The 27,387-nt window shown below is 41.1% G+C and overlaps 3 protein-coding genes across 3 annotated transcripts; 1 reads left to right on the forward strand and 2 right to left on the reverse strand.

The window, feature by feature from the left end:
- Positions 1–1,001: 1,001 nt before the first annotated feature.
- On the reverse strand, positions 1,002–3,034 carry LOC144048884 (non-POU domain-containing octamer-binding protein-like). Its single transcript, XM_077561327.1, has one exon. The coding sequence runs from the start codon at positions 2,616–2,618 to the stop codon at positions 1,350–1,352; it is 1,269 nt and encodes a 422-aa protein (XP_077417453.1). The 5' UTR covers positions 2,619–3,034; the 3' UTR covers positions 1,002–1,349.
- Positions 2,990–8,719, forward strand: pold2 (polymerase (DNA directed), delta 2, regulatory subunit). The gene is made up of 11 exons (XM_077561326.1): positions 2,990–3,300; positions 3,464–3,696; positions 3,944–4,065; positions 4,313–4,436; positions 4,514–4,628; positions 4,703–4,901; positions 5,596–5,676; positions 5,853–6,010; positions 7,614–7,741; positions 7,821–7,922; positions 8,321–8,719. Exons 2-11 carry the CDS (start codon positions 3,471–3,473, stop codon positions 8,479–8,481), a joined length of 1,416 nt encoding a protein of 471 aa, XP_077417452.1. The 5' UTR covers positions 2,990–3,300; positions 3,464–3,470; the 3' UTR covers positions 8,482–8,719.
- Positions 8,679–26,783, reverse strand: aebp1b (AE binding protein 1b). The gene is made up of 23 exons (XM_077561325.1): positions 26,641–26,783; positions 25,767–26,273; positions 21,775–21,945; positions 21,636–21,695; positions 20,909–21,541; positions 19,202–19,276; positions 18,644–18,709; positions 18,343–18,420; positions 15,213–15,284; positions 15,006–15,115; positions 14,455–14,594; positions 14,280–14,364; positions 14,042–14,186; positions 13,886–13,974; positions 12,888–13,011; positions 12,564–12,760; positions 12,295–12,471; positions 12,040–12,200; positions 11,439–11,962; positions 11,234–11,373; positions 9,986–10,085; positions 9,741–9,907; positions 8,679–9,659 (listed from the first exon to the last, which is right to left on the reverse strand). Exons 2-23 carry the CDS (start codon positions 25,969–25,971, stop codon positions 9,264–9,266), a joined length of 3,915 nt encoding a protein of 1,304 aa, XP_077417451.1. The 5' UTR covers positions 25,972–26,273; positions 26,641–26,783; the 3' UTR covers positions 8,679–9,263.
- Between the last annotated feature and the right edge of the window lie 604 nt (positions 26,784–27,387).

Raw genomic sequence — 27,387 nt, forward strand, 5'->3', positions numbered from 1 at the left:
AGTAAAGATAAGAAAACCTTCAACAATCTGCAGTTGCCATCAATTTAGACAACTCGAGTCCCATCCTTAGTCGGGACTCCCTGGACTAGCCTCACGTGAGATTAAAGAAGCAGTTTGTAAATACATTTAGAAAATGTTTAACTGACCGAGCACACGCCATCAGCTGAAACTTCACCTTTGACCTCATTAGGTGTAAAAGCTTTTATTTGCTCTGTACACATCCCATTTTGCTGCTCTCCAATAAAATGTGGGTCACCAAAACATTATTGTTTTCAAATATGTGACTTTTGATTGGAAGGTGATAAAACCTGTATCTGTTTTATAATATAGAAACTTTTTGCATAAATAAGAACACACCCTAGGTTATTTGAAGGCTGAAAATGGATCGATGGATGTTTCAAAAAATATGTTAAAAAGAGTTTTCTTTAAGAATCAATGTTGAAACTTGCCACAAAGTGACTGAAAAGGACTTTTGTCCGTTTGCGCACAAAAAAAACCTTCTCAGTTCTCACAAATTAGTTTAATATTGCAAAAATAGTACACATCAGTGAAATTCTAGCAAAGCTACATTTTGAAAAAACAAACAGGTAAGTCCAAATGTTCTTGTAGAAATTGATTTAAAAAAATAAAAATAATTAAAGGGCGTGCGTGAGTTTGTTATAAATTCATTAGCCATCTCGTAGCAGGAAATCATTTTGATGACTCACGTATTCGCCAGACTGTGACACACCTTTGGGAATACAGTAAAGGGTTTCCTCACCTGCAGTAATGATTCATGATAAGTTGGCATGTTCCGATCAATAGGGCCTTTACTCAATAAATTACTGTTCAGTTAGAAACAATCAAGTAAAACTTCCCGTCAAGACTTGATGGTCCTCAGTGTTTTTAAACAATTAATCGCTTTAAAGTATCTCAATAGATTTAAGATAACATTGCTGGCTTTGTTTACATACTGTATTGGCGCCATTTTGTGAGTATAAGTATAAAACAGCTTCTCCAACTCAGTGACAAACTTAGTTTATTTTGTTATTTATAAAATGGATATATGCAAAAGGAAGAAGAAAAAAAAATCTGCTTTGACGAGCATAGATGCTTTCTTAACAGAATTTAATAAAACAAAAACAACAAATTCAGGACAAATATCTTTTCGTATCCATATTGAAAAAGTAAGTAAAACAGATGGCTCAAGTGAGAAGCTTATTTCTAAAAATGCTAATTCCACAGTACAATGTAAGGAAAAAATAAACAAACATGTCACTTTTTATAGAACAAAAAGTAAATCTTTGAACTGTGACATGTGTAAACTTTAATAAAAATAAAAAAAATACAGTTGAGTATGCAAACAGGATTTAAAATCGGCGTTGCTTGTTTGGTACATAGTCCCCCGGTCCGGGGAGGCCCCTGGGGAAGCCGCCCTGGCCTCCAGGCATGCTGACATTGCCCGGGCCGGCCATGAGAGCAGCGTTGTCTGCCGCCATGCCAGAGGCGGCCAGGTGCATCCTCATGTCTTGCTCGCGGCCTTCTCCCTGGAAGCTGCCCCTGAAGCCCTCCTGTTGACGCTTCATCATCTCCTCGTTGCGCATTCGCATCTCCTCCTCCCTCCGCCGGCGTTCCTCCTCCTGCCGGAGCTCGGCTTGCTTTCGCTTCTGCACCTCTTGGCTGTGGAGCTCCTCCATCCTGCGCAGCTCCTCCTGCCGCCTCAGCAGGTCTTGTCTCATCAGTATCACCTGATGCTCCTGTCGGGCCGCCTCCATCTCAGTCTCCAGCTTCTCCTGGGCGTCCTTCATGTTACGGTCCACCATCTCGTACTGCTGCTTCTCCATCTCCATCAGGGCCTTCCAGCGCATGGCGTACTCGTACTCGAATGAGCCGGGCTGAGCAAATCGCGGAGGCTGCTCGCGCTCCTTGTGGTACTGCTGGTTCTTGTTGATGAGTTTTTCCGACAGACCCTCCTCGTCATCTAGCTGATCCATAGGCTCCACGGTAATGGGGCGAGGGAAGGCGGTAAGCAGATAGGCGCCGTCATTGCATTTGTCCAGAGCCTTTCTTGCAGCTGGTTTGGAGGTGTACTCCACTATCCCTTTCCCAGTGGGTCTCCCTCGGTCGTCCACGATGACCACAGCTCGCTCAATCTGCCCAAAGACGGCGAAGGCCTCCTCCAGCAGCTCATTGGAGACAAACTCTGGCAGATTCTTTATAGACAGAGCTGCGCCGTGTGTTGCAAACCGAACGCGGATGGGTCTACCTCTGAACGGGGTATCATCCAGCTCAGTTCTGGCGATCTCTGCGATGATTCGAGTCTCCAGGCGGATGAAACCGAAGCCTCGCTCCTTATTGACAAAAACCTCGCTGGCTTTGCCGTACTTTTCAAACATCTTTTCAACGTCCTCTTCCGTGACTCCGGTAGGCAGATTTCCTACAAAGAGCCTGCTGCGCTGGGTGAAGGTTTTCTCACCGGGCTTCTTGAAGCTTTGCAAGTCCAGCGTGAAGGCCTCGTTCGGGCGGGTAGCGTCGCTCGGCTCCTGGCCATTAGCATTTCCCCCATGTTTCTTCTGGTCTCCCTGGCCAGACTGGCGGTTTGGACCTTGGTTCAGATTAGGGCCCCTGTTTCCTTGCATTTTGTTTGCAATTGACTTAAAAACCGAATCGACAAATCGCCCGAATCTCTTTTCAGAGAGCGGCGTACAGAGACGGGCAAAAATGGCGAGCCTGCGTGTTGCGTTGACCCTATTGTGACGTCAAACTAATGCGCCGAATATATTTGAATCTTGACGTGCAAAACGCGAATGCGGGAAACAATTACGAGCACTTTGTTTGGGGGAATTTCATTTACCTCTTCACTATGTTACTGTCAAACCGTTAAGGTGATTTGTTTCACCTGTAACATGCGCCGTTGTCCTAAAATGTGTTTTGCAGGGGTTATTTCTTGCTCAATCACGCTTCTCGCGAGAATACAATACAACCCGGAAACACGTCATAGCAGAAATGTTCTTAAAGAAAGATCAGCTCGTCGCGCATCTACGACAAAAATGAACACTATAAAAAAAAAAATCAATGTAATGTAAATTGCAGTGGTGTAAACGCGCACTGCATTGTACCGTAATGTGTTAAAAAAAAATCACTGACGCAGGCAGCTGACAGCGGTTACGTGAAAGTTAATCATCATAGTTTCAAAACATCTCTGGGAGAGCGGGCATTTCGCGGGAAGTAGCTCTCAAACTTGCGCAGTAATAACAAACGTTGGGCCGAATTTAACACGTTTTGGTTTTGTAGTTTAATGTTATAAGACTGACTACCAAGGTAAGAGCTTCACCTGCCAACGTTGCATTCTTAAAAAACAACAACAGTCACATTTGGAAGTGCCCACTTTTCATTTCGCTAATCTCATTGCTTTGCTAATGTAAAAAGATGTAATGTTCAAAACATGGCGACTTCACTCCAATCTTTTCTAATGCCTTAACAGGTCCACAATGTTTTCCGACCTGAGCGTGCTGAGAGACGGCCCTTTTCTTCTGTGCCGCCCGGCCGAGGACGTGACGCCGGGCGTGTTTGAGAGAGCTTCCCCGGCCTACAGTTACTGCTCCGAGCGCTTCGGAGTCGGGGAGCGGAGTTTCAGTCGTCAGTATGCTCATATTTATGCAGCCCGACTCATGCAAATGAGACCTTTACTCACCAAAAAAGCCCAGCAAAAGTGGGGTACGTGTCTGTTATATGACTGAGAGCACTGTCTCTGCAATGTTTGTCAATCTTTATTTACACAATGTATATATTCTACATTAAAATATCATCTCATGACATCAAAATGTTACAAAAACTGGATTCAGTTATGTATCTTCAGCCATCTAGTGGAAGAGTTTTTAAATGTTCTTTCTTACTACACATTGCTAAAAGATATGAAGCATTCAGGGTAATTGTTGTATAAGTGTCTATTTTTTTTGTGTAGGAGCGGATGTGCTTCTCCGAAAACTGTGTGATCTTCAAACAGGCGAACAGTGTTGCATTGTGGGAACTCTTTTCAAGCGTATGGACTTGCAGCCATCCATCCTAAAAGAGATCAGTGAGGAGGTTAGCAGTACATTTGATCACCGCTAGCTAGCTACACGCGGAAAGTATTTTACAGCACTTCACTTTTTTCCACATTTTGTTATGTTGCACTGCGTTGTTCCATTGTGCGTAATATTTTCGAGGAATTAAGAATTTATGCCATTTAGTAATAAGCCAAATAACAATGTAGAAGAAAAACTGGAGCACTGTGAATGCTTTCCGTATGCAGCACGTCACGATTTGTTTTTCTCCATCTTGTTGCCTCCAGCACAACCTGCTGCCCCAGCCTCCACGAGTCAATTACATCAGTGATAATGATGAGCTGATTCTGGAGGATGAGTTGCAGAGGATCAAACTGGAGGGCAAAATTGACACAGATAGATGTGTCACAGGTGAGAGGGTTTCTCCATTTTGATGGTTGTCCTGCAAATTGGCCAAGCCGCACCTTATTGATTGCTGTTTTCTGCAGGTAGTGTTATTGCGGTATATGGTGCTGAGAAGAATGACGGGAAGTTCACAGTGGAGGACTTCTGTACAGCTGATCTCCCAGCACAAACTGTTAGACCTGCACTCGACGCTGACAGGTAAACAAAACAAAAAAATCGGAGTTTCCTGGTGATGATACTGTTTGTTACTGTATTGTTTTTCGTCTGTGCAGATTTGTGCTGCTCGTCTCAGGACTGGGTCTGGGTAGCAGTCATGCTGACAGCATGCTGGGCCTGCAGCTGCTTGTTGACATGGTAACGGGTCAGCTCGGTGACCAGGGGGAGCAGAGCGGAGCGGCCGCGATATCGAGGGTCTTGATGGCAGGAAACCTCCTCAGTCAAAGCACGCAGGACAAGGATGCCTCAACCAAGGTAAGTCAAGCTTAAGGCACAGCTGCCCTCCTATTAGTACTTTAAGTGTAGGTTACTTCTTCTTTCGCCCATTTGTCTTCTAAGTTAAAAAGAACAACTTTAGCATAGTTATCAAGCAGATGTTTTGTCATCTTTGTGTGCTGTTGAAGGCAGAGTGCACTCCACACTCATTAATTCCTGCTCAATATTTATTCTTCATTTTGCATTTTAAAAGAGACATTTATGAAAAGGAGCAAGTGTTTAGAACAGGGGTGTCAAAAAGTACGGCCCGCGGGCCGGATTAGGCCTGCAGGGTGAGATGATTTTGTGTAAAAAAAAAAAAAATATCGCCAGACCAATTAATCAGCCGGCCACAATCAAAACATTTAAATTCGTAATTTCACAAAGCAAATGTTTTTAAGTTTTGCTATTAAAACTATCACTTGTCTAGCCTCTTGTATTCATTGTAAAACGTCTGTGTGTCTAAAAAAAAGCACCATATAAATCTGATGCTTTATTATTATTATTATTGTTGCGCTGACAAGTCAATTTGCTGTGCTCCAATTTTACATATTCATTACATCTTCAGTGTTTCGACTTTGTCATACTGAACATGGATTGCAGTACTTCCATTTTCCTCAATCAGGCTTAATAAACAACAATACAAGTCAAGTAATTGCTGCTTTTAAATATAACTTCCTGTTTGTGCGTGTAGGCCAAGTACCTGACCAAAAAGACACAGGCCGGCAGCGTGGAGGCCATTCGCTTGTTGGATGAGCTGCTGCACCAGCTAGTGGTGAGCCTACAGTACTGCACTCTCGTACACCCACCCCACTACGCTCTTTTATCTACAGCTGCTGGTTGATCACTGAAATGTTACGAAAGACTTGCAGATGGATGTTGATCAGCAAGTTGCTTGTGTGTCACCAAAGTCTGACGACAGTTGTGTGAACCCCCCCTCCCCCTTTCAAGGCCTCGGTCCCAGTGGATGTGATGCCTGGCCAGTATGACCCCACCAACTACACACTGCCTCAGCAGCCTCTGCATCGCTGTATGTTCCCCTTGTCCTCTGTTTACCCCACCCTGCAGCTGGCGTCGAACCCATACCAGGCCACGGTGGATGGAGTGAGGTGAAGAACAACACACATGCACGTATTTTTCTTTTGAAGCAAATTATAGTAATACACGCGAACAGACAAAAACTACATTTTAATAATATTCAGAAATGTAAAACAATTATAATTTAAAAGTCAAAGAGCAACTCCCAACTGGATGTATTCTAATTTGATCCTTGGAACTCATCTGATGGTCCTTGTTTAAGTGCTGATCTTGGCAAGTTGCATGTTCTTCTTCTCAAGAACTCACGATGAACTCTTACATCATGCCCAAGAAAGTTAGCCAGCTGGTCCAATTCAGTGTCTGTCATGTTCAACTCTGTCTTTTTTTTAAACTTTTTTTTATCTGGTGGATGTAAGTGTCATGGGAAACTTTAGAATCAAGGAGTTGTTATGCACATAGCATTTTTGGGCTTCGGAGAATCAGAGCTGCTCGACTATGTTTGCCCTGATGAGGATCATTAAAGTGTCTGCGCTTAGTCCACGTCCTTTTGCGGACCAGTCGTGTCTCTTACTGAAAATGCAGATGATAAAGACTAATCCACCTGTTTTCACAATAGTTTCTAGATTCAGCTAAAATTTGGGTCGTCAGGCGTTTACATTTTTTAATAGTAATTAATCGCAGGACTTCAATAGTTCACTTAAGATTAATCACACATTTTATATCTGTTCTAAATGTACAATAAAATGTAAAAAAAAATATACGTTTTCATACTCTTGTTAGCATAAAAGTGGAAAATTGTTAAACTAATAGAAATATGGCTGTATCTTTTAGTCATTTTGTACAGTAATGTCATCATAATTCATAAAATTTAGTTAAAATTAAAAAGATGTACTGTACTGTAAAAATGAGTGTGATATTGATTTGTGTTGTCATTATTCTGCCACTAGATGGCGTAATTGAATTTTTTTTTTTTCATTTTAAGAGCTGTCGAATCTTAACATGAATTAGCTTGTGAAATATTGCAAATTTTTAAAATTGTAAAATACAACTTGACCCCAATCTCCACAAATATATTCATATTATTAAATGTATCACTGCTAAATTTTGACGTTGACGTGTCTGCTTTCTTGCGATTAGAATTCCCCCAGTACAGGCTTTGCATGTAAGGGGGTGGTCATTATATGTGCATTTTAAAAAAAATAGTGGCGTTAAAAGTGCATTGTGCGGTTTAAAAAGGTAATATTAAAGCTTTTTCTACATCATGCATGCTCCACCAATGCCCAGATGAGTACGAAGAGACCTGACTGTTTTACTCTGACTGCACCTATCAGCTTTTATCTTCCCTTTATAGTAGAGTGTGCGGACGCTCACACTCCACAATTTTTTTGAGGAGGGGAGGGGCGGAGTTTTTCTTACCTCATTTGAAGTCATGTCTTCGTTTGTCAACTGTGGCTGTCGCTTTAAGATCGTGCACGTACTCGCACGCGCACCATGAACTAGCCTGACACAGATGTTGCAGTTACGCTTTGGGCCAGAGGTGGCAGCCGCGAGTAAAAAACCAAAAAAGACAAACTGCACAAAGATTTACCCAAAATGAACACACTAATTTTGACACTCCTGTTTTGAAAATAGTTTTTCTTCTATCACTCTCCCTCTTGTCCATACTGCATTCAGGTTCCTGGGCACCTCAGGTCAGAATATCAGCGACATTGCACGCTACAGCAACATGAACAGTCACCTGGAGATTCTGGAAGAAACGCTACGATTGGGCCACCTCGCTCCGACAGCTCCAGATACCCTCGGTGCGACAGGCCGTTTGCCGTTAGTAGAATCATCTACACTCTCAAATCATTGATACAGTATCTGTGGATTTTCTGTTAGGTTGTTACCCGTTTTACATGAAAGATCCGTTCATCTTGGAAGAGTGCCCGCATGTTTACTTCAGCGGGAGCGCTCCCACATTTGAGTCAAAGCGCCTTACAGGTTTGTGTGTGTACTTTTTTTTTTGTGTGTCGTTTAATGGCCACAACAAACACTAAACTACACAAATGCAACATGAGAACTGCTGTCAGAAATGACTCGTGCCCAGACACTCACATGGACTTACTTACTCCAGGTCACACCCCTTAAAGGCACATTCACTTTATAAAGCCAGTTTATTTATTTGTGATCTATTTTAATCGATCAATGTTTATATACATTACATTGCTATCTTTCTTCATTCAAAACATATAACCCTCCAATAGATTCAGTTCGTGCAAGGCTGGAACAACTAAATGGCATTTTAATTAATTTTATAAGGGCCAGTTCATTTGATGTTCAAGAAAAATGAGTTGGTCCCAGAAATTGTGTGTGAATCACTGAGGCTTTTTCTTCACCAGGTGCCGATGGCCAGGAAATCCTTTTGGTGGCCGTGCCGACGTTCCACAGCACCCAAACGGCATGCCTTGTCAACTTGCGGACTCTTGAATGCGAGCCAATCCGATTTTCCGCCTTTTCCGCGGGTGACGACGAGGAAACCGAGATGAACGTCAGCCACTGAGAGTTGTCTAGTCAGCTCTCGTGTTCTCACATACGCATTCAGTATTGTGAGGTCGCCGGTATTATTGCTGTTAAAGTTGGTCTGTGAAAACCTAATTTGAAACAACTGTTCACGTGAGACATGTTAAACCTTCAGTGGCATACTTTAAAATGTACTTTTCATGGAGGACGACACTGTAAATAACTACATCTTGAATTAAAAAAAAGAAGTTGTTTTTAATGTGCATCTGCAATAAAAATTCATGTATAAAAAGACTGAATGAATATTGTGTCAGAAAGATGCAGCTTGAACACGCAGAAAAGATGATTATTTTTCAAAGAGGAATCATATTTTCAAGTGTTATACAATACAGTCAGATTTAAAGTTGCAGATGTGAACATTGTTTACTCAAAAGTCCAGTTTCCACCAAGCAGTACAGTTTGTGTCCGTTCTATTCAGTTGCATTTCCTTTGTAAATATTTGTGAAGGGTACCAAAAATAAATTATCCATGCAATACCGCTCGGTATGCTACTATAGTGTTTGGTGTTTAATTGGCACTTTTACATGGGAATTTTGAAAACATTTTTTCCTGGCCTATGATAGGTGCATGCAGCACTCACTGACGATTGCACTGTATTGCTGTGATGTCAAACTATTAACGTAACAGATACATTTCCAGCATGTAGTTCACTGACATTCAACCACGGTAGACTAAACTGAACTGTACGGCTTGGTTGAAAAAAAGATTTCTGGATTGTTGCAGCTCAGAGAAATTCACAGGTACGAACGCTGCGAGTTTGCTTTAATAGTCATCAATCTTGTACTCGTAATTGTAGTCCAGGATTGAGTCTGTGAAGCCACCGGGCGTTGATGATTGTCCCTCCCCTATTAGCCATGATTCGTACCAGGGTGTGGTGGTCCCCGGCGTTGTGGGGATTGTGGTAGTTGTTGGTGGCAAGGTCGTGGTTGTCGTCGTCGTCGTCGTCGTCGATTTCAACCGCAGTAACTTCTGCTGCCGCAGACGGCGCGTACGAGCTATTTTGAGTTTTCTCAACCGTTCCTGGCTTTGTCTGGAATTTTGTGAGATCGCAGGGATCCCAGCAACCACGCGGCCGTTGCTGTCGATAATTGGGGGCCGGACTATAGTGTTGCCATGGCTGACCAAGCGGATTGGCTTGTTGCCGTGAAGAGCCAAAATCTGTGGGCAAATGACAGAATCTCATTTATGCCAAAGTATGACTTTTATTTGCGTTAATGCATGCTGACGTCGTTGCCACACCTGTTTAATGCGATCCCAGTTGGACTTGGCCAAATTAAAGCTGCACGTGGTTGCTCCGGCCTGGTAACCCACCGCACAAAGTTTGGTCAAGGAGGAGAAGCCCTCAGCTTGAGCCGTTACACGGTAGTCGCCAGGGTTCAGCAGCCGCCAGTAGTCTCCCGTTGAAGCTACAATCAGACAGAGGGAACAAATGTTATCTTTAAGTATAAATTCAACCTTCACGTGATTTGTGCATTTGATCTGACTTGTGGTGATGTCGTGGTTTATCCCCTCTACAGATATGGTGGCATTTGCAAGCGGGTTGCCCTGCTCATCCTTCACTATTCCTCGAATGCCACGGTGAACCTATGCACAAAAACAGTTGAATTAGTCATGTAAAGATAGTTTCTACTAGTGCTATCAAAGTGACAGCCTAAGTTTCTACCTACTTTTTTTCAGGTGCTAAGACTATTCAACAATGCAATATAATAAGAGCAGGAAACTGTGCTGCATGCATCGTCAGGAACAGTTCAGACAAAAAAATTATTGAATAACATGACAAAAATAAAAGACATTTAAATAACAAATATTATTAAATGTAAATCTCTACAAATGTGTTTTGCTAGTCTAACTTGGATTTCTCTGACCAACCAATCAAATGATGGGAAAATGCTGACATTATTGTGGGCGAGCTAGCAGGCCCCCTGAGGTGAATATAAAATCTGATTGGTTAAAAAAAAAAAAAAAAACGTTCCCACTGCCTGTATAGTTTACGTTACATCATACATACACGGCCGGCACTCCTGATTTCCAGTGCCCTGGGCAGATTAGACTGATATGGCAACACATAGACTGAAATCTGATTGGGCGAAAAACATCCACATATATGGAATAGAAGCAGTACAGCCATGGGCGTTTCTAGTCCATTTTTGGACGTGCTCAGGCACCCCTAAATTAAACGCAGACTATTAGATTATTTTTATTTATTTATTTATTTATTTAAATATATGTCCTTTTTAAACAAGCTAGAGAAGAGTGTTAACATACTGGACTTCAGCAATTATGTTGTTAGGTAGGAGTTAACTTGTTAGCTGGTACTTTTTTTTTCTAACTAGGAAAAGTTTCAGGTGGTCAGAATTAGCACCACTATCCTCTGTTTGAATTGGAATGAGAGAAGCTAGCTAGCTAGCTAGCTAGCTAGCTGTATGTCCTGTGTGTGTATGTTAATGAGATTGTGTTAAAATGTACAAAACAGGTAAATTTTATCTTGCCTGGCTGGGACCTAAACACCCTTAAACCTTTGAGCACAGCCAAGAAAATGGTACAAAATTAAGAAACCAGACTGTTTGGAATAAATTAGCACAATTTCATGGAGTAAGTGGAGTAGTTTTAAATCAAGGCCTGTGCTTTTGATATTATTTGGACCAGTAGAGAAGAACTCACTGGCCCTGATCATCATTTACTTTAGAAGTTCATTACATCCAAGTAGTTTGTTGTCAGTGTGTGAGTCCAACCTGCTCCATGAAGATAAGCATTGCCTCTCGGTTCTTCTCCCACTCTCGCTGCAGCTCACTCTCGTGAGGGAACTTATCACAGCCCAGGAAAATTGACAGCTCCAAGCAGTTGGTGTGCAGATAGCTAAAGTCGTTCATACCTGGGGAGAGAAAGGCATGAGTAAAAACCAGATCTTGAGGTAAAAAAAAGTAGGTCTGGACTTACTTCCGGTGATTGGCTTCCATTTGGCCCGATTGATGATGCCGTGCGCCCCTGCGGTGACGTCTCCGTGGCAGGATCCGTGGTAGTTGTGTGTCATGGTCAAATGTGTTGACGCATAGGACACAGCTAACCACCTATAGAGGGATTCATCCGGAATCTCTCGCAGATCTTCCTCGGGCTCGGCGTAATGGTAACCGCCGCCGCCGCCTCTCTCCCTGTCATCCTCCTCCTCCCTGTGGTCGTAACCTTGGTGGTAGCTGGGATCGTAGCCGTGGTCATAACCTTGGCCTTGGTCATAACCTTGGCCGTGGTCATAACCTTGACCATGCCCATGGTCATAACCGTGTCCCTGGTCGTAACCATGACCGTGGTCATAGCCATGTCCCTGGTCGTAACCATGACCGTGGTCATAGCCATGTCCCCTCCACTCCTCCTGCTCCGGGTATCCTCTGTTTCTCCAATCTTGATCCGGCTCCTCCCGGTATCCGTGCCCCCACTCGGTCACATCGAAGCTCTCTTCTTCATACCTGTGTGAAAGAATTGGAATGAGTAGGATGTACAACAAAAAAAAAATGACGCACATCCATGAGGCGTGAGGTCATACTGTCTCTTCTTGCGGCTGTGGGGCGTGTCTTCAGTAGGTTTGTTGGTACGTAGACTGTCGTACGGGTAGGCCACAAATGACTCGCCGCCCTGAAAGTTTGCCCCCAACACAAATGGGTGGCTTTCCATCCAAGAGATGATGGCCCTGGTTTCCACTGCAATCTGGGATCAAACAGGAGGGTTACATTGACGTAAGGAATGTAGGTCAGTACTTCTGCTCGTGTTTAGTCCCGACGGACCAACCACTGGTACTTACCGAACTGTTTTGCAGTAAGTTGTCCGGTATGGCGACGTGGTGGTTGGGGAATAGTTTGGGCACCATGCCTTTTTCTTCTGCATCCCACAGGATGCTGTTTAGATCTGGAAAGTTCTGGAAAATGTCAAATCCATCGTTGGTAAAGTGACCGGTGGTCCAGCTACTCAGCTCTGAGCCCTGAGAGAAAGCAACAGGACAGAGGAACCAAACTGCAGTCAATTCACCACCATTCCCGGGAATCTCCTCTTTAGTTATTTTTTTAAACTCACTGCTTGAAATGCTTCTTCATGTCCGTCGGGGTTGAGCGAGGGCACCAAGTGGATGCGTATTCCGTCCACCAGACGCTGAGCTCGGGGGTTTCGATCTCTGTATTCCTTGCACAAGTACTGCATGAGAAGCAGGATCATTTCCCGGCCCACCGCCTCGTTGCCGTGGAGACCGGCCGTGTAGCGTAACTCCGGCTCACCTGCACAGAATGCCAAACAGGACTGGAGTTGTCCATCAATAATAAACCAATGACAACTGCTGGAAACCTAGATTTTTAACTTTAAACATTAGGCAGTAAAAGTCTGTTTGCTCCCACCCGTGCTCACCGATTTCATGCTTTGTGGGATTGCCAGAGATCACCATGGCCATGATGTCCAGACCCTTAGAGCTGCGGCCCAGGCTGTAAACGTTGGTGATGTTGGGACACTCTTCGTTCACTGACTTCATAAGCTGAACAACAGATAGAAAACCATGCTAAGTGTCACTAGGGTTTGTTTTTACACACTTGTCCTGTTTAAGGGTCAGCAGACTTTGGTCCAAAGGTTGACTACACCCAGGTCGTGAATGGATCAGGTGTTTCTGAATGTGTCATTTGGTGGAAATTAATATCACATCTTTAGCAGGAAAGTTTGCTATATTAACCACTGTAGTATCAAAGGCTCATTTGCAGGTCATTAAAAGAAACTACAGCGCTTTCCATTCTGAAAACTTGCTTGAGCTTGGAAGGTCATGTTGCCCTCTGGTGGTTGAAAGTTTTTTTTTTCTTTTTTTGTCTGGAGCTGCATTGGTTTTGAAGGGGACATTATGGAAAATTAGCTTTTTAGTTCTATAAAAATTGTATATCCTGGGCGGCGGGTACAAAAGGAGGTATACAGTTATTGAAAAAAAAAATACAAAATAAATTATTTAAAAAAAAAAGAGAATGCACATACAATACTTATTGTGTTTAGAAAAAAAAGGAAAAATATTCATCATATAACTATGAACTAATTTCACATGTACCCCATATATATACATATATCCATATATAGATATATATCATAGAATGCACTGTATTGGTATGGCGGACGACTAGATGTTGCTTCTATCTGGAAATGTAATTAGCAACACTTTTCTTTTCTTTTTATTTAGCATTGCTGTATTTTTTGGGAGCGGTGGGGGGTGCAATCATTTTTCATAGGGATTTGAACCATTTCAACCATCTAAAGCACGTTCCAAATGTTGTAGTATTGTTTTCGTGCATTTTGGTGACAGAAACTCTCCACGCTTTACTTTTTCATCCACAAGAATATACAGAATTAGAAAAAAGTATTATTTTACTCACTGCAACCATTTCTGAGTAGCTGTGATGCTTAAACTTGAGGTAATCTACTGGAGTCACTTCATTTTGCCTGTACTGGACAACATCTGGATCTGTGTGAGCGGGAGAGGATGAAATAAATACAATATAAATATGTATATACATCTATGTTATACTTACCAGGTAATGGGCAGCCCAGAATCTCTAGTCTCATACACAGTGTGCCATTCCAGCTTTGAGGGATGATTCTGATGTAGCGGGCCACTACGGGTTCCGCCAGCTGGTTCAAGACTGGAGTGTCTGTATCACTATTTCCAAAAAACAGCTGGAGTGGAAAAAAGAAAACGGAATTAAAGAAGTAGAAAAATGCATATAATTGTCAGATTTGGGAAAGTCACATCCTTTTAGGTGAGCTCACCCAGTCAGCATATCCATCATGGATGGTTGTCCACTCTCTGCTGTCATTGCTGAAAGCCAGGAAGTATGATGTCATAAAGTCACTCCTGCAACGACACCGGAGACATCCATGAATTCAAAGGAGGCCCTTATGGGAGAAAATGGGAAGTGTTTTCACATGTGTTTTTGCGTCTCACTCATTCTGCGAGTCTCGACCCTGAGTTATGACTCCCGTGAACTCGGTATCCCTGCGAGCGTCCATTTCAAACCAGTGGACTTTATCCTCTGAGTTTGCGCACCATGCTCCGCCTCGGGGGTTATCTTCATCGTCTGAACCCTGGAGCCAGTGAGACAAGGACGAGGTTTGTTGAGTTCTTGATGAAGAAAATGTTATTTATATGACAACTTGGTCACTATGACTGACAGCGACAAAAACAGCGATGAACTATATAGAAAATGGGATGTTTTTGATCTCATTTCACTACGTTTTGAAGGTGTACCTAATGTTATGGCCTCCTTTTTTTCTTGCAATCAAAACGGTGGAAAGTCATTTGATTCGGTGTAACAATGTGCCGTGGGGGGGGGGGGGGGGATGACTCAAACGGACACCACGGCCCCCACTCACACGGTCTGCTAAAAATGCACCCTCATGGAGTCTGCGGTGAATTATTTTGCAGCATGAGCCTGATGACTAGAGTGTGTTTCCAGACATGAGTGGAAGTAAGTGACTGGCCTGATTGATGTGTACCTGCATGTTGAGGCGTGCCCTCTGAGGTGCAAAATCATACTGAGACATAGAGGAAGCGGAAAGCTGATCCGGTTCGATCCGATGGGACTCCATCCCCAGGGGAGGACATTCTGACATAAAACACACACAGCATAGAATGAACAGTATGTGAAAAAGAAAAGGAAGCTCACACAATGTTTTCCAGACTGCGGACGGCATTTGACTTACTCTTTGGTTCTTTGTACACTCGTGGTCTGTTCCTGGCTCGCTCCTCAGCCTCCTTCAGTTTCTGCGCTCTCTCTGGCAGGGGTCAAAAAAACAGTCTTAAAAAAAATTTCTACAGCATTGGTCCCAAATCAGCCCTCTGTTACTCAACCAGGAACACATCAGGGGGAATTCATCACTGTTTTTGCACATTATTCATGCCAAAAGTGCTCATGAGGAAAAGAGAGCAGTAAAAGGGTCTGAAAATGATCATATTACGTGACTATTATTAGAGCTGTATAAAAATGATGCCTTTACAAAGATAAGGCTTGTGATTGGCGGTACAGAATTGTCTTGCCCAGTATAGTTTTTATTTTCCGTTTAACTTAAAATGTTTTTTGTATTCTACATCTATTGTATCATAAAACAACTGGAAAATGTCCAGTGACAATGTAGTTAATCATGACTAAATTTTTTTCACTTTTGAATACTGCTGTTTTCCTTCAAGTGAGCCAAACTCATTCTCCGACTCATCAGAACTCGGTCAAACCACAATGAAGGGCGGCTCTATGTTCATTTTGTGATAGAAGCACATTTGTTAGACATGTTGGTGGATATGTGTCAAACAAATGTGGATACTGGGTCATCACACGATCAACAATTAGTGGCCGTTGAGACGTGATTTGATTGTTTATATATATGAAAAAGTTAGTGATGTTTGAGTTTGAGGTGAAAATTCAGGATACATTTTAAACGGTCTATAAACTTTACAGGTGAACTTAATTTGACCCTTTCTAAACATTTAAATGCACATCTAACTGCAATGTTTCAGTACGCTTTGCTTAACTTGCTGTTTTTTAACAATGGCCCAAATGTCACAACACCTTTAAAGCCTTACAATGTCGAGGTATTGCCGATCAAGTGTGAGGCGTCACATTGGTCTCAAGATGTCAAAATGTGAATAGAAAGATGAAGAGGACTGTTTAAATACTCAATTACGATTGAGCAAGTAAAATGTTTTAGTCAATTCATGGATCAAAATACTGTTCGCAGGGTTTTTGCGGGTCATTAAAAAGTATTAAAAGCCATTAAATGGACTTTGCTAAAATTAAGGTTTTAAATAGCATTTACAAAGCATTAAATACAATGTCCACAGGCACTAAAAATGTAAACACAATTGATGTAAAACAAACAAACAGAAAAAAAAACATACTTGTTCATGCTTTATTTTACACACAACATTGTGCAAAAGAATCGCACAATTTAGCAATAATAAATGTTATCAAAATATATGTATTTGTGACGTCACTGGCGACCTTAGTATTTTACAATGAACAAAATGGCCTGGAGTCAAATCGAGTTGCTTTATGTTCCAAATACCAATCGGTCTGAATTTGAAAAAAAAGAGAAAAAAGTACAGTTTCTCCCGCCAATGTCCAGCATGAAACACTATTGCCATCTCGTGGCAGAAATTTACCTCAACACAAATCTATGACTTGATGTTTAACACTCCTTTTAACTGTTTAGTATATCTTTTTAACTTCAAATAACTTTAGGAATTACTTACTATAAAAATACTGTATCATTTAACTCAATGATACAACCACATTTGTATTTTTGGTAGCCATATTTGTCCACTTTTATGATAAAATTATTTTTTTTAATTGTAATTAATCACATGACTTCAATAATTAACTCACGATTAATCATAAATTTTACATTTGTTCTAAATGTTCTTTTTTTTTTAAGGTTTTCATACTCTTAATAACAAAAGTGGAAAACTAATAGAAATAGTTAAAATACATTTTTGACGTCTATAGCTGTCAATGGCAGTGAATGAGTTAATGCATATGGAGGTATGCGGGAAAGTGTCCGCTTCCGCTAATAGTGAATCTGCAACAAGTCACTTGAAGTTCAAAGGTAAAAAAGAAATAACTGCAAAAAACAGAACACCGGCTCTGTTTTTTTCCGGAATTTTTTTTTCCTGTTTAAAAAAATAATAATAATTCTGTTTTTTTAAAACATTTTTTCCCCCTGTTTTTCTGAATAATTTTTTTCAGCTTGTTTTTTAGAATTTTTTTTTGACAGAAAATAAATATTTAGTAAAACAGAAAAGTATTCAGAAAAACAGAAAATGAAAAAAAAATACTCAAAAAATCAAAGCTCCCCCCAAAAATGAGTCAGAAAAACAGGAGTTGTTTTTTTTTTTTCAAGTGAATGCAATACGCTTCCGTAGGTAATGACTAACAGTAACTAAAATATTTCATTTGCCAAATTGTGACTTAGAAGGTTTCGGTCAAACGCCAGCGATATGCAAATGACTTGGGAGTGACTTACTTTCTGCATCTTTAAAACACTTTTGTGAGGGGAGCATCTCGAGCACTGTTTCCCAACCAACAAGTCCTCCAACAATAACGACCATATTGGTCGTTTTACCATGCGAGCTAACAGTCCGGTAATGATCTTAGTGTCCATTTTTAGTAATTAACATGAAAAACTTGAGAAAAAAAACATGTTATTGTACATTTAAAACAAATATAATGTGCAATGAATTTGCGATTAATCGCGAATTAACTCTGGAAGTCATGCAATTAATTATGATTAAAATTGTAATCAACTGACAGCCCTTATACATATATAATGAGTATATACTTATATGTATGTACTGTATGTATATATATATGTGCATTTGCATGTGTGTATATGCAGTACGACATAGGCATTAAATTAGTTTTAAGTTGCATTTAAAAGCATTAAATTAAATTTGCTAATACCTGCAGAAACCCTGGTTTGCCATGAGTCAATTACCAGCAATGATTTTACCAACTGGTGCTTTTATTTTCCAAATGAACAATAGTTTAGCAATGCCGCCCCCGCCACGCTCATTCCACTCAAGTCATGTGGCAAACTATTGAAGAGAACGTTCGCTCCTAAAAGCAAAAGCCCTTTTGCATAATGGCAAATCCCATCTGTCTTCTCTTACGAGAGTAATGCGATCCAGCGGGAGGGATCGTGCTGTTGTTATCTGCTATTACTTTTGCACTTGGGTCACAGGCCACGTTCACTCTGGCAAGCACAGGATCATGTGTCAAGTCGCCTGGCGTGTTGCTGATAAATAACAAAGTGAAAAGAAGTTCTCAATTTGGAGTCCTACCTCTCTGTTCCCTCTCCCTTTCTTTTTGTGCTCGCTCTCTTTCCTTCTCCACCCATTTGTCATCGGTTTCCTTTTTCCCTGTAGACAATAAGAAAATGGAGGATCATTGGGATTTATTCAACCATTGAATCTCTGTGTATGCCATTAGGATTCACCAATTGTAGGAAAAAGGTCACACCATGTAAGCCAAGAGTGATTTGGAAAGTTACTGTCCAGACAGTGCTTCATATGAAACGTTTGGTCATGGAAAGCCAGTGTGAGTGTGAGTGGGTGGCTGGATTAGTGCACGTGTGTCACATACTCATTCCGTATTCGTCGTATTCATCGTACCAATTCTCCTCATAGGGGGGAGTATTTGTCGTCTCTTCTACAGGAAAAAAAAAAAAGGTGAACAAACATGGAGCTGTTTCACATTTCATGTGATGACTTATTCTGTGATTTATAGAACGTCTCAACCCGTCAACCACAACAACTGTTCTCCATTTGTAGGAATATAAACACTGTCTCGTTTAATAGTTAAATTTTCCATTTAAATTTACAGGAATGATAACAAAGTTCCGATCAGACCTCAGCTTGAAAAAAAAAAAAAAACACCACTATGGAAAGTTTGGTCTGTGAGGCACGCAAGCACCCCCTCCTGTCTGAAAAGTAGGACAGACTCGCTTTAATGTTATTCCCATGTGTTGAATTAGTCATTATTTCTCACGAGATCTCATCCCTAAAACACAGACGGAGCCAATATTGAATTTATCTGCATGGCATGTCTCGAGTGGAGCGCCTCGTGCCCATCGCAATGTTGACTTGCTGATTTATGAGCGCTCGTTTCACCTCTCTGGCATGTTTGAATGTCAGCCGTTACCTGTGAGAGTTTCTACTTTTATCTCGGGGCTGACATCTTTGCCATCTGGGAGTGGAACTTTCTCTGGCACCGCAACTGCAGCAACAAAAGGAGAAATCAGGAAATAATCAACTAAAAAACAAGTTTTTTACATGTTTATAAGCTTTCTTAATTGAAAATCAGTCTGCACAGTTTATAATTTGTATGTACAGATTACAAACACACAAAGTAAAATGTTACCTTGGCAGGAGTAATTAAACTTGGACACTGTATTTGCAAACCTAATTGACTTCGATATACACACAGAAGACTGTGATTAGATTTGTCAAATCTGTGAGGGATTTAATAGAGTAACTTTTTTCCAAGTGTTTTGGCATAGTTGAGTAAAGTTACAATCATACAAAGTGTGCTTGATTATAATAGCAACTCAGCTTGAGATTTGGAAAAGTAATACCGAAGAACATACTATTAGTGGTGTAACAAAAAGAAGGTTTGAACCAGTAAAATCGTTTTTTGATTTAAACGATGCATCGAATCCGACCGAATCGTTACACTTCGAAATATATTGAGATACTATCGAATTGTTTTTTATTGAAGAGATATATCTTCGAAGAAAATAGCACATTTACTGTAGTGACAAGTTAATTCCAATGTATGTGAGATGAAAAAAATAAAATAATTGTATCATACCCTCTCAAACTGAGCCGTACCATATCGAATTGAATCATAATCCTCGAACTGAAGTCAAACTGAATTAAGTCAATCTACTTTCAAATTGAACCATCCTCGATTCGATTCACAACCTTACGCATTGAAAATCGTATCAAATCGTACAATTATTTAGTATTTGAAATTGTATATTTAGAAGAATATAAACCGGGAAATTATATGACCCAAAAAACTTGCACACGTCTCTATAAGAGAACAATCAGTTAACAGTGCCTAATGGTGCGTATATCAAACATAACCGCGGACACACAGGCATGTGCACACACACACAGTTTGACCCATGTCGTCAAACCACCCACAGATGCGAGCCGATATTAGGGAACGGAGGGAATTTTTTTCTTAGCCAAACCGAAAAGATTTGTTTCATTTAAAAAGTCACTTCTTTACAAGCTTGAGGCTGCCAAGAATGACGGATGTGGCGGGTTTGACACCAGGTGTAACCGTTCACATTCATCTCCTGAAGGGCTATCTTGTCACTGTGCTCATCGTCAGTATGGACGTGCATGTACAAGATGTTTGAGTTACTCTGCAAATAGTTTGGCAGCCAGTCAATGTCTCTATTTATTTGCTGTATCCTGTTCAAGTTTTGTTGAGGACACTCTGGAGCTTAGGTGTCAAACTCCGGTCCTGGAGGGCTGTAGTCCTGCGGGTTTTGGAGGTTTCCCTTATCCAACACAAGCTGATTCCAATCAGCAGGATTGTTATCAGGCTTATGCGGAGCTTGCTGATGAGCTGATCATATATCAGCTGTGTTGGAGAACGGAAACATCCAAAACCTGCAGGACCGGAGTTTGACACCCATGCAACTGACATAGAATAGCCTTACAGTATACGTTCCTATACTATAATCTCTGTTCCTATCCGTAACCTGCCCAAAGCATTGGCCTTAATTTGAGTTAGACATTTTCGTTCCACCATTTTGTCACTGTCCATCCACAAACACCCACTCGCATTACATTCCTTAGAAGTGACAAAGAAGAAAGAAAGCAGCAGACGTACATGTGGAATCCCAGTAATCACCGTCATCTGTCCCAGTCTTCTCATCAACCTTAGAGCTAGCGGGCGTCGGGTCCTCCTCTTTCCAGTAGATTTCATAGTCATCGGTCTCAGTTGGAGACGGATCTTCTTCGTCTGGTTTCCAGTAGTCTTCATCTGCGTCTGTTACTGGAGGATATGGCTCTTTCTCTTCTGGTTTCCAGTAGTCTTCTTCAGGGTCTGTCACTGGTTTGGATGGGTCTTTCTCTTCTGGTTTCCAATAGTCTTCTTCAGGGTCCGTCACTGGAGGTGATGGGTCTTTCTCTTCTGGTTTCCAGTATTCTTCTTCAGGGTCTGTCACTGGTGGGGGTGGGTCTTTCTCTTCTGGTTTCCAATACTTCTCATCTGTGTCCGTCTCTGGATTGTATGGATCCTTTTCTTCTGGTTTCCAGTATTCTTCATCTGTGTCCGTCACTGGGGGCGGTGGGTCTTTTTTCACCGGGTCCCAGTCAAAGTCATCATCCGTCACTGGAGGCACTAGACCTTCCTCCTCTGGCTTCCAGTAGTCGTATGGAAGATCTGTGACCTCGGAAGCTGGTCGAGATGGGGTGGGATCACCCTCCCAGTAGTCGTCCTCTGGCTGCCAGTAGTCGTTGTCTGACAGGGAAATGCACAAACTCAAAAATCTTATGGATACCTTCATTTCGGGCTACTTTTTAAATAAAATGTTAATGGGTTATGAGCAACTTACCAACATCGGGGTAGGCGTAGTCTGTGGGCTCAGGTTCCGTGGGTGGTTCGGTTGGGATGGCTGAAGGCAGCACAAAGACACAAAGTCAACAACTTCCCATTTACACACTTTTAAAAACAAACTTGGCACCTAGCTTGACCTGTTGTAGTGGGTGGAAGAGTTGTAGTTGTTTGTCTGTCCTTCTTCCTCCCTTTCTTCTCACTTTTGGGTTTCTTAGTGGCATTGGGGTCTTTAGGCTCTTTGTTCTTTTTCTTGTCTTTTTTCTTCTTTTTGCCCTCCTGTGGTGCTCTTCTCACTCTGCCAAAATTACCTGAATATATGAAGGCATAAAAAACTTTACGGAAGCGTATTGCATTCACTTGAACAAAAAAAAGTCCAGTTTTTCAGACAAATTTTTGGGGGGGAGCTTTGTTTTATTGAATTTTTCCCCCCTATTTTTTTTCCTGTTTAAAAAAATATATATGTTCCTGAATTTTTTTTTTTTAAAGAGTTTTCCCTCAGAGATTAGAGAACAAACCACAATATAGTATAGACATCCATTCCTTTATTGAGAGCCAGTAAATAAACATGACCATCTTAACTCATTCACTGCCATTGACGGACGGCTATAGACGTCGAAAATTCATTCTAACTATTTCTATTAGTTTAACATATTTTTTCCACTTTTGTTAACAAGAGTGTGAAAACCTAGATTTTTTTTATTGAACATTTAGAACACATATAAAATGTGTGATTAATCGTGAGTTAACTTGTGAAGTCATGCATTAAAAATTGTAATCGCCTGCCGCCCCTAATTTTTAATAATCCTTCTTATTTTAAATCTCGTAAGACAATTATTTTTTTTAATTGTAATTAATCACATGACTTCAATAATTAACTCACGATTAATCATAAATTTTACATTTGTTCTAAATGTTCTTTTTTTTTTAAGGTTTTCATACTCTTAATAACAAAAGTGGAAAACTAATAGAAATAGTTAAAATACATTTTTGACGTCTATAGCTGTCAATGGCAGTGAATGAGTTAATGCATATGGAGGTATGCGGGAAAGTGTCCGCTTCCGCTAATAGTGAATCTGCAACAAGTCACTTGAAGTTCAAAGGTAAAAAAGAAATAACTCCAAAAAACAGAACACCGGCTCTGTTTTTTTCCGGAATTTTTTTTTCCTGTTTAAAAAAATAATAATAATTCTGTTTTTTTAAAACATTTTTTCCCCCTGTTTTTCTGAATAATTTTTTTCAGCTTGTTTTTTAGAATTTTTTTTTGACAGAAAATAAATATTTAGTAAAACAGAAAAGTATTCAGAAAAACAGAAAATGAAAAAAAAAATACTCAAAAAATCAAAGCTCCCCCCAAAAATGAGTCAGAAAAACAGGAGTTTTTTTTTTTTTTTCAAGTGAATGCAATACGCTTCCGTAGGTAATGACTAACAGTAACTAAAATATTTCATTTGCCAAATTGTGACTTAGAAGGTTTCGGTCAAACGCCAGCGATATGCAAATGACTTGGGAGTGACTTACTTTCTGCATCTTTAAAACACTTTTGTGAGGGGAGCATCTCGAGCACTGTTTCCCAACCAACAAGTCCTCCAACAATAACGACCATATTGGTCGTTTTACCATGCGAGCTAACAGTCCGGTAATGATCTTAGTGTCCATTTTTAGTGTTGACATGTATGTCAATTGGCCGTCCGGGAGTAATGGTTGGGGTTAGGATGAGGCTTTCGGTAGGGTTGTACAGTACACGTTAGGTCTTTACATGGGACACTAATGGTTGAAATTAGGAAAAGGCACAGTGAGGTTGTGGACCGTTACAAAACATGTAGTCAACACTTTTGTATTTTTGCGCTATTTAACATGGCCGATTAAGCTCGCTAAACTAAAATACTTAACACTTGGTTGTAATTTGGCTCCTTTTTAAAAACGACCTAGGTATTTATTGTAGGTCTGTCTCTTCCCAACCTTTATTGACCTTGAGTTTATTGAACAGGTAGATATTGCTACTATCAACGTGGCCTACAGTCCTTAATCTCTTCGAGAAGGGAAGTATATAATAATGTAGTTGCACATGTGTGCACACCCTATAATTGCTGGGATGTTTGTGTTCAAAATGAACCAATCACATTCCGAACCAGCCCGTGTTAAATTGGAGTCAGCACACACCTGCAACCATTTAAAGTGCTTCTCATCTAACCTCCAATAAATTTCGGCTGTTCTAGTAGGCTTTCCCTCACCTCTTTTCATTGGACATTTTCCCACATGTGTTGGGGGGTTGTTATGCTCCAATAAAACCAAAGTTGAACTTTTTGTCCATACTTCCAAAAGATATGTTTGGCGCAAATCTCCAAAAAGAACAACATACCTACAGGGGAGCATGGTGGTGACAGCATCGTGCTCTGGGGCATTAGTCAAGTTGGAGGGAATTTTCAACCGTTTCAATGAACAGTCAGTGTTAGTACAAAACCTTGTATTCTTTTTCACATTTGAATGTGCCTGGTAATTTTGAACATAGCAGCAACATCCCACTCATAGGAGGCTGTGCACACCCAAATTGATTTATACAGGTTATAGAACACATCGATGGTTATTATACCACAAAAACTTGGCATTTGAACATGGGTGTGTAGACTTTTTATATCCGGTCTAAGGTGACAGGCAGACATTTTAAAAGGCCTTCTACTAGATCGCAAAAACGGAGTAAATTAAGACAAGATTGTCATTATTACAGTATTATTTTTGAAATAACAAATGAAATGTAAACTAGTATGTGTCTTGTGTCAATAAAGGTTGGAAAACAGCGGTCTAGACAGCTGAACTAATTCATAGCTCAGCAGAGGTTCATCAGTCTTTCCTTCAGGCCAGGCTGCATGCTGTTCTCGGGGCACTTCCATGGAAAAACTTTCTTTCCATGAGCCACTCAGTTTCAATCACACAAATCCCACCAGTTTTACAATGAATACATCACCAGCACCCCAGCGACATCTTCCCCACTAATCGGTACCGCCATTAGTGGGAGGCATTAAGTAGCTACTTGGGACTGATGTGTATTACATGTGAGGCTCTCTGAGTGTTTAAACATGCAGGATAAAATCAACACAGAAGCACTGGAATGCATTGCTAGTCTGAGCGTTAAATGATCAAGTGTTTATAATTAGTATGCGACTTTGATCATCTTTAGAATCTGGAGAATAATAAATAGAATAGTTGAATAGTTCATTTTAAAATGAAGGCAAACACACTAGTCTTATTTCATGTAGTTTCTTTTCCATTGCATTCTGTTCCATTTAAAAGGGAAGTCAACCCAATTTTTTTCTTGACAATAGTATGTTCTATCTGCCCCCATTTGTCTAAACACGGCATTCTGATTAATATTGCATTTGTGGAATATGAATTAAGCAGCAATATCCACCCATTTTATCCATCTCATGGGGCGGCCATTTTGCCACTCACACTCAACTGAAAACGACATCACAGTGCATAAGGGCTCAGGTTATGACCACTCACGGCTCACCTGTTTTTTTAATTTGATCATGTGACATTCACAAGCTGAGCCAGTATTAGTTGAGCCTTGAACAACTGTGATGTCATTTTCAGTCGACAGCATGTGGCAAAATTGCTGAGATAGATACAAAAGGGTGGATTTGGCTGGTTAAATCATATTCCAAAAACACAATAGTCAGAATAATGTGACTAGTGGGGATGCATAGACAAATTATTTTGAAGAATGTTTTTGGGTTGACTTCCTCATTAAACAACACAGACGTATGTGATTCTTTAGACTTGCTGTACTGCAACGTAGATCAATATAATTGCTCAGGATATTTTTTGCTGGTCACTGCATACTTTTGAATTGCTACTTGTTGCCAGGCAGAATTCCGATGGTTCACTTTTTAAGAAATGCCGAAATTGGCATACATCAGCCACGCCCACTTGATCGTTTGAATGGCAAACTGGAGCAAAGTCAGACTGATACATAAGTTACAAATCAATTTTGCAGTTGAAACATGAAAATGAGGGAACTATAATACACACATTGGAATGAAAAACAATGCCATCTGCTGGATCTGGTAGGGCACTGCCCCCACTGCCCTTAGCGCAGTCACCGCTGGATCCACTTTGAAATGTTACTGACCTGCCTCCACTGTGGCCTCACTGTCGATGCCCTCCACTTGGCCTGCCGTCCTTTGAGGCTCATCCTGAAGGAGATCCCCTTCTCGCTTGTCTCCGTCACGCTGCTTCAGGGACACAATCCCCCCAGCGCTCTCCCCTTGTCTGGGGGTCAACAGGCAGCAGAGGGCCAGCAGCGCCGCAGACAGAAGTGCAGTCTGGCTCCTCATGCCTGCAGCTCTTCCTATTGCAGAATCCTTTTAATTTGCTTTGGAGCCCCTTTTATCACCAGCTTTTCAACTACACAGTTTATCCAGCAGAAGTTTTTTATTTGAGCCTTCCTTCCTGTGTGGGAGCCTCAGAGTCAACCAGACTCAGACTGGGCTGGACGGAGCTAGAGTGAGGATGGGGGTAGGGATAGAGGGGAGGGAAGGAGGTGGCTTAAACAGGGACACCGCAGAGATAGACAGCAAAGCAGACATTCAGCCCAAATGAAAAGCTTCTGTTGCTAACTGCCCCGAAGCTCGGTCAGCTGAAAAAAACAACAAAAAAAAACAGTAAGAGGCAAGAGGAGCGCTGTCACCTGCCAAACGAGTCACAACAGGTGCAGGGCTCTCGCGGGAGGTGTGGGGGAGGACGAAGGAGGGCAGTTCAAATCAAAGCCGACTGCACACTTCTGTATTTAGTACAGAAAGAAGCAGGATGAACTTCTTGTTGCACTCCACTATATGGAGAATGAGAATGACTCCAGGTCCTTGAATTCCACAGAAGGAAGGGGGTGTGGGGGGCATTAGTGGGAGTGTAGGGATTGTGTGTGCGTGTTTTTTTTTTTTACAAAACCATGAAGTACCAAACATCAGAGCAGGGATTTCAAGTAAATGAAAACAGACATGAATTACTTTTTCACTGCAGTAGGGAATGGATGTCTGGTCTCTGTCACGGTTTCCTCCGGGTGGTGTCGAGCACGTCTTCTCCTTTTTGCGGGGGAACTTGCAAGAGGCCATGTTGGCTCCCGCAGCACTTGGGAGTTGTTGGGGTTAAAGACAGGATTAGAACATTTGAAAAGGTGTTACTTTCTGGGCCCTAGACTTCACTTTATGTGAGATGCCAATTAGTGATTCTGAGTAAAATTCATTGGAACGTATACTTAGTAAGTGAATAAATTCTGTAGAGTAAATTTTACTCGGAACAGAGTCTATTTGGTCCCACTTTAAACAGAGCAAATTTACACTTAGAAGAATAAATAAATAAAGAAAATAATAAGTCCCTCAAGGGTTGAGGAAAAAACCCACTACTTCAGGTTGGGAGGCAGACAATCTACTCACTGAGCCATGCAGCTCTTACTCTGTAAGTATATCGCTCGTGTCAGCTGGAATCTGTAATTTCGTATAAGCAAACACTAAGAGTGGCATAGCTCAGGTGGTAGAATGGAAGTCTCCCAAGTTCATTCCTCAACCCGTGTGTAACTTTAAAAAATAAAAGAAACTAGTCAAATTTAGTCAACATCTCTCCTTGTAAAATTTACTTAGAATTTGAATCTGAGTAAACAAATCTTTAGTAGTTTTTTTCATGAGATATTCTCTCGTACACTAAAAATACTTTGAGTAAAATTTACTTTTAATTTTTTATTCTCTTCCAAGTGTACA

The sequence above is a fragment of the Vanacampus margaritifer genome, chromosome 3 (assembly GCF_051991255.1).
Source record: "Vanacampus margaritifer isolate UIUO_Vmar chromosome 3, RoL_Vmar_1.0, whole genome shotgun sequence".
NCBI lineage: Eukaryota > Metazoa > Chordata > Actinopteri > Syngnathiformes > Syngnathidae > Vanacampus > Vanacampus margaritifer.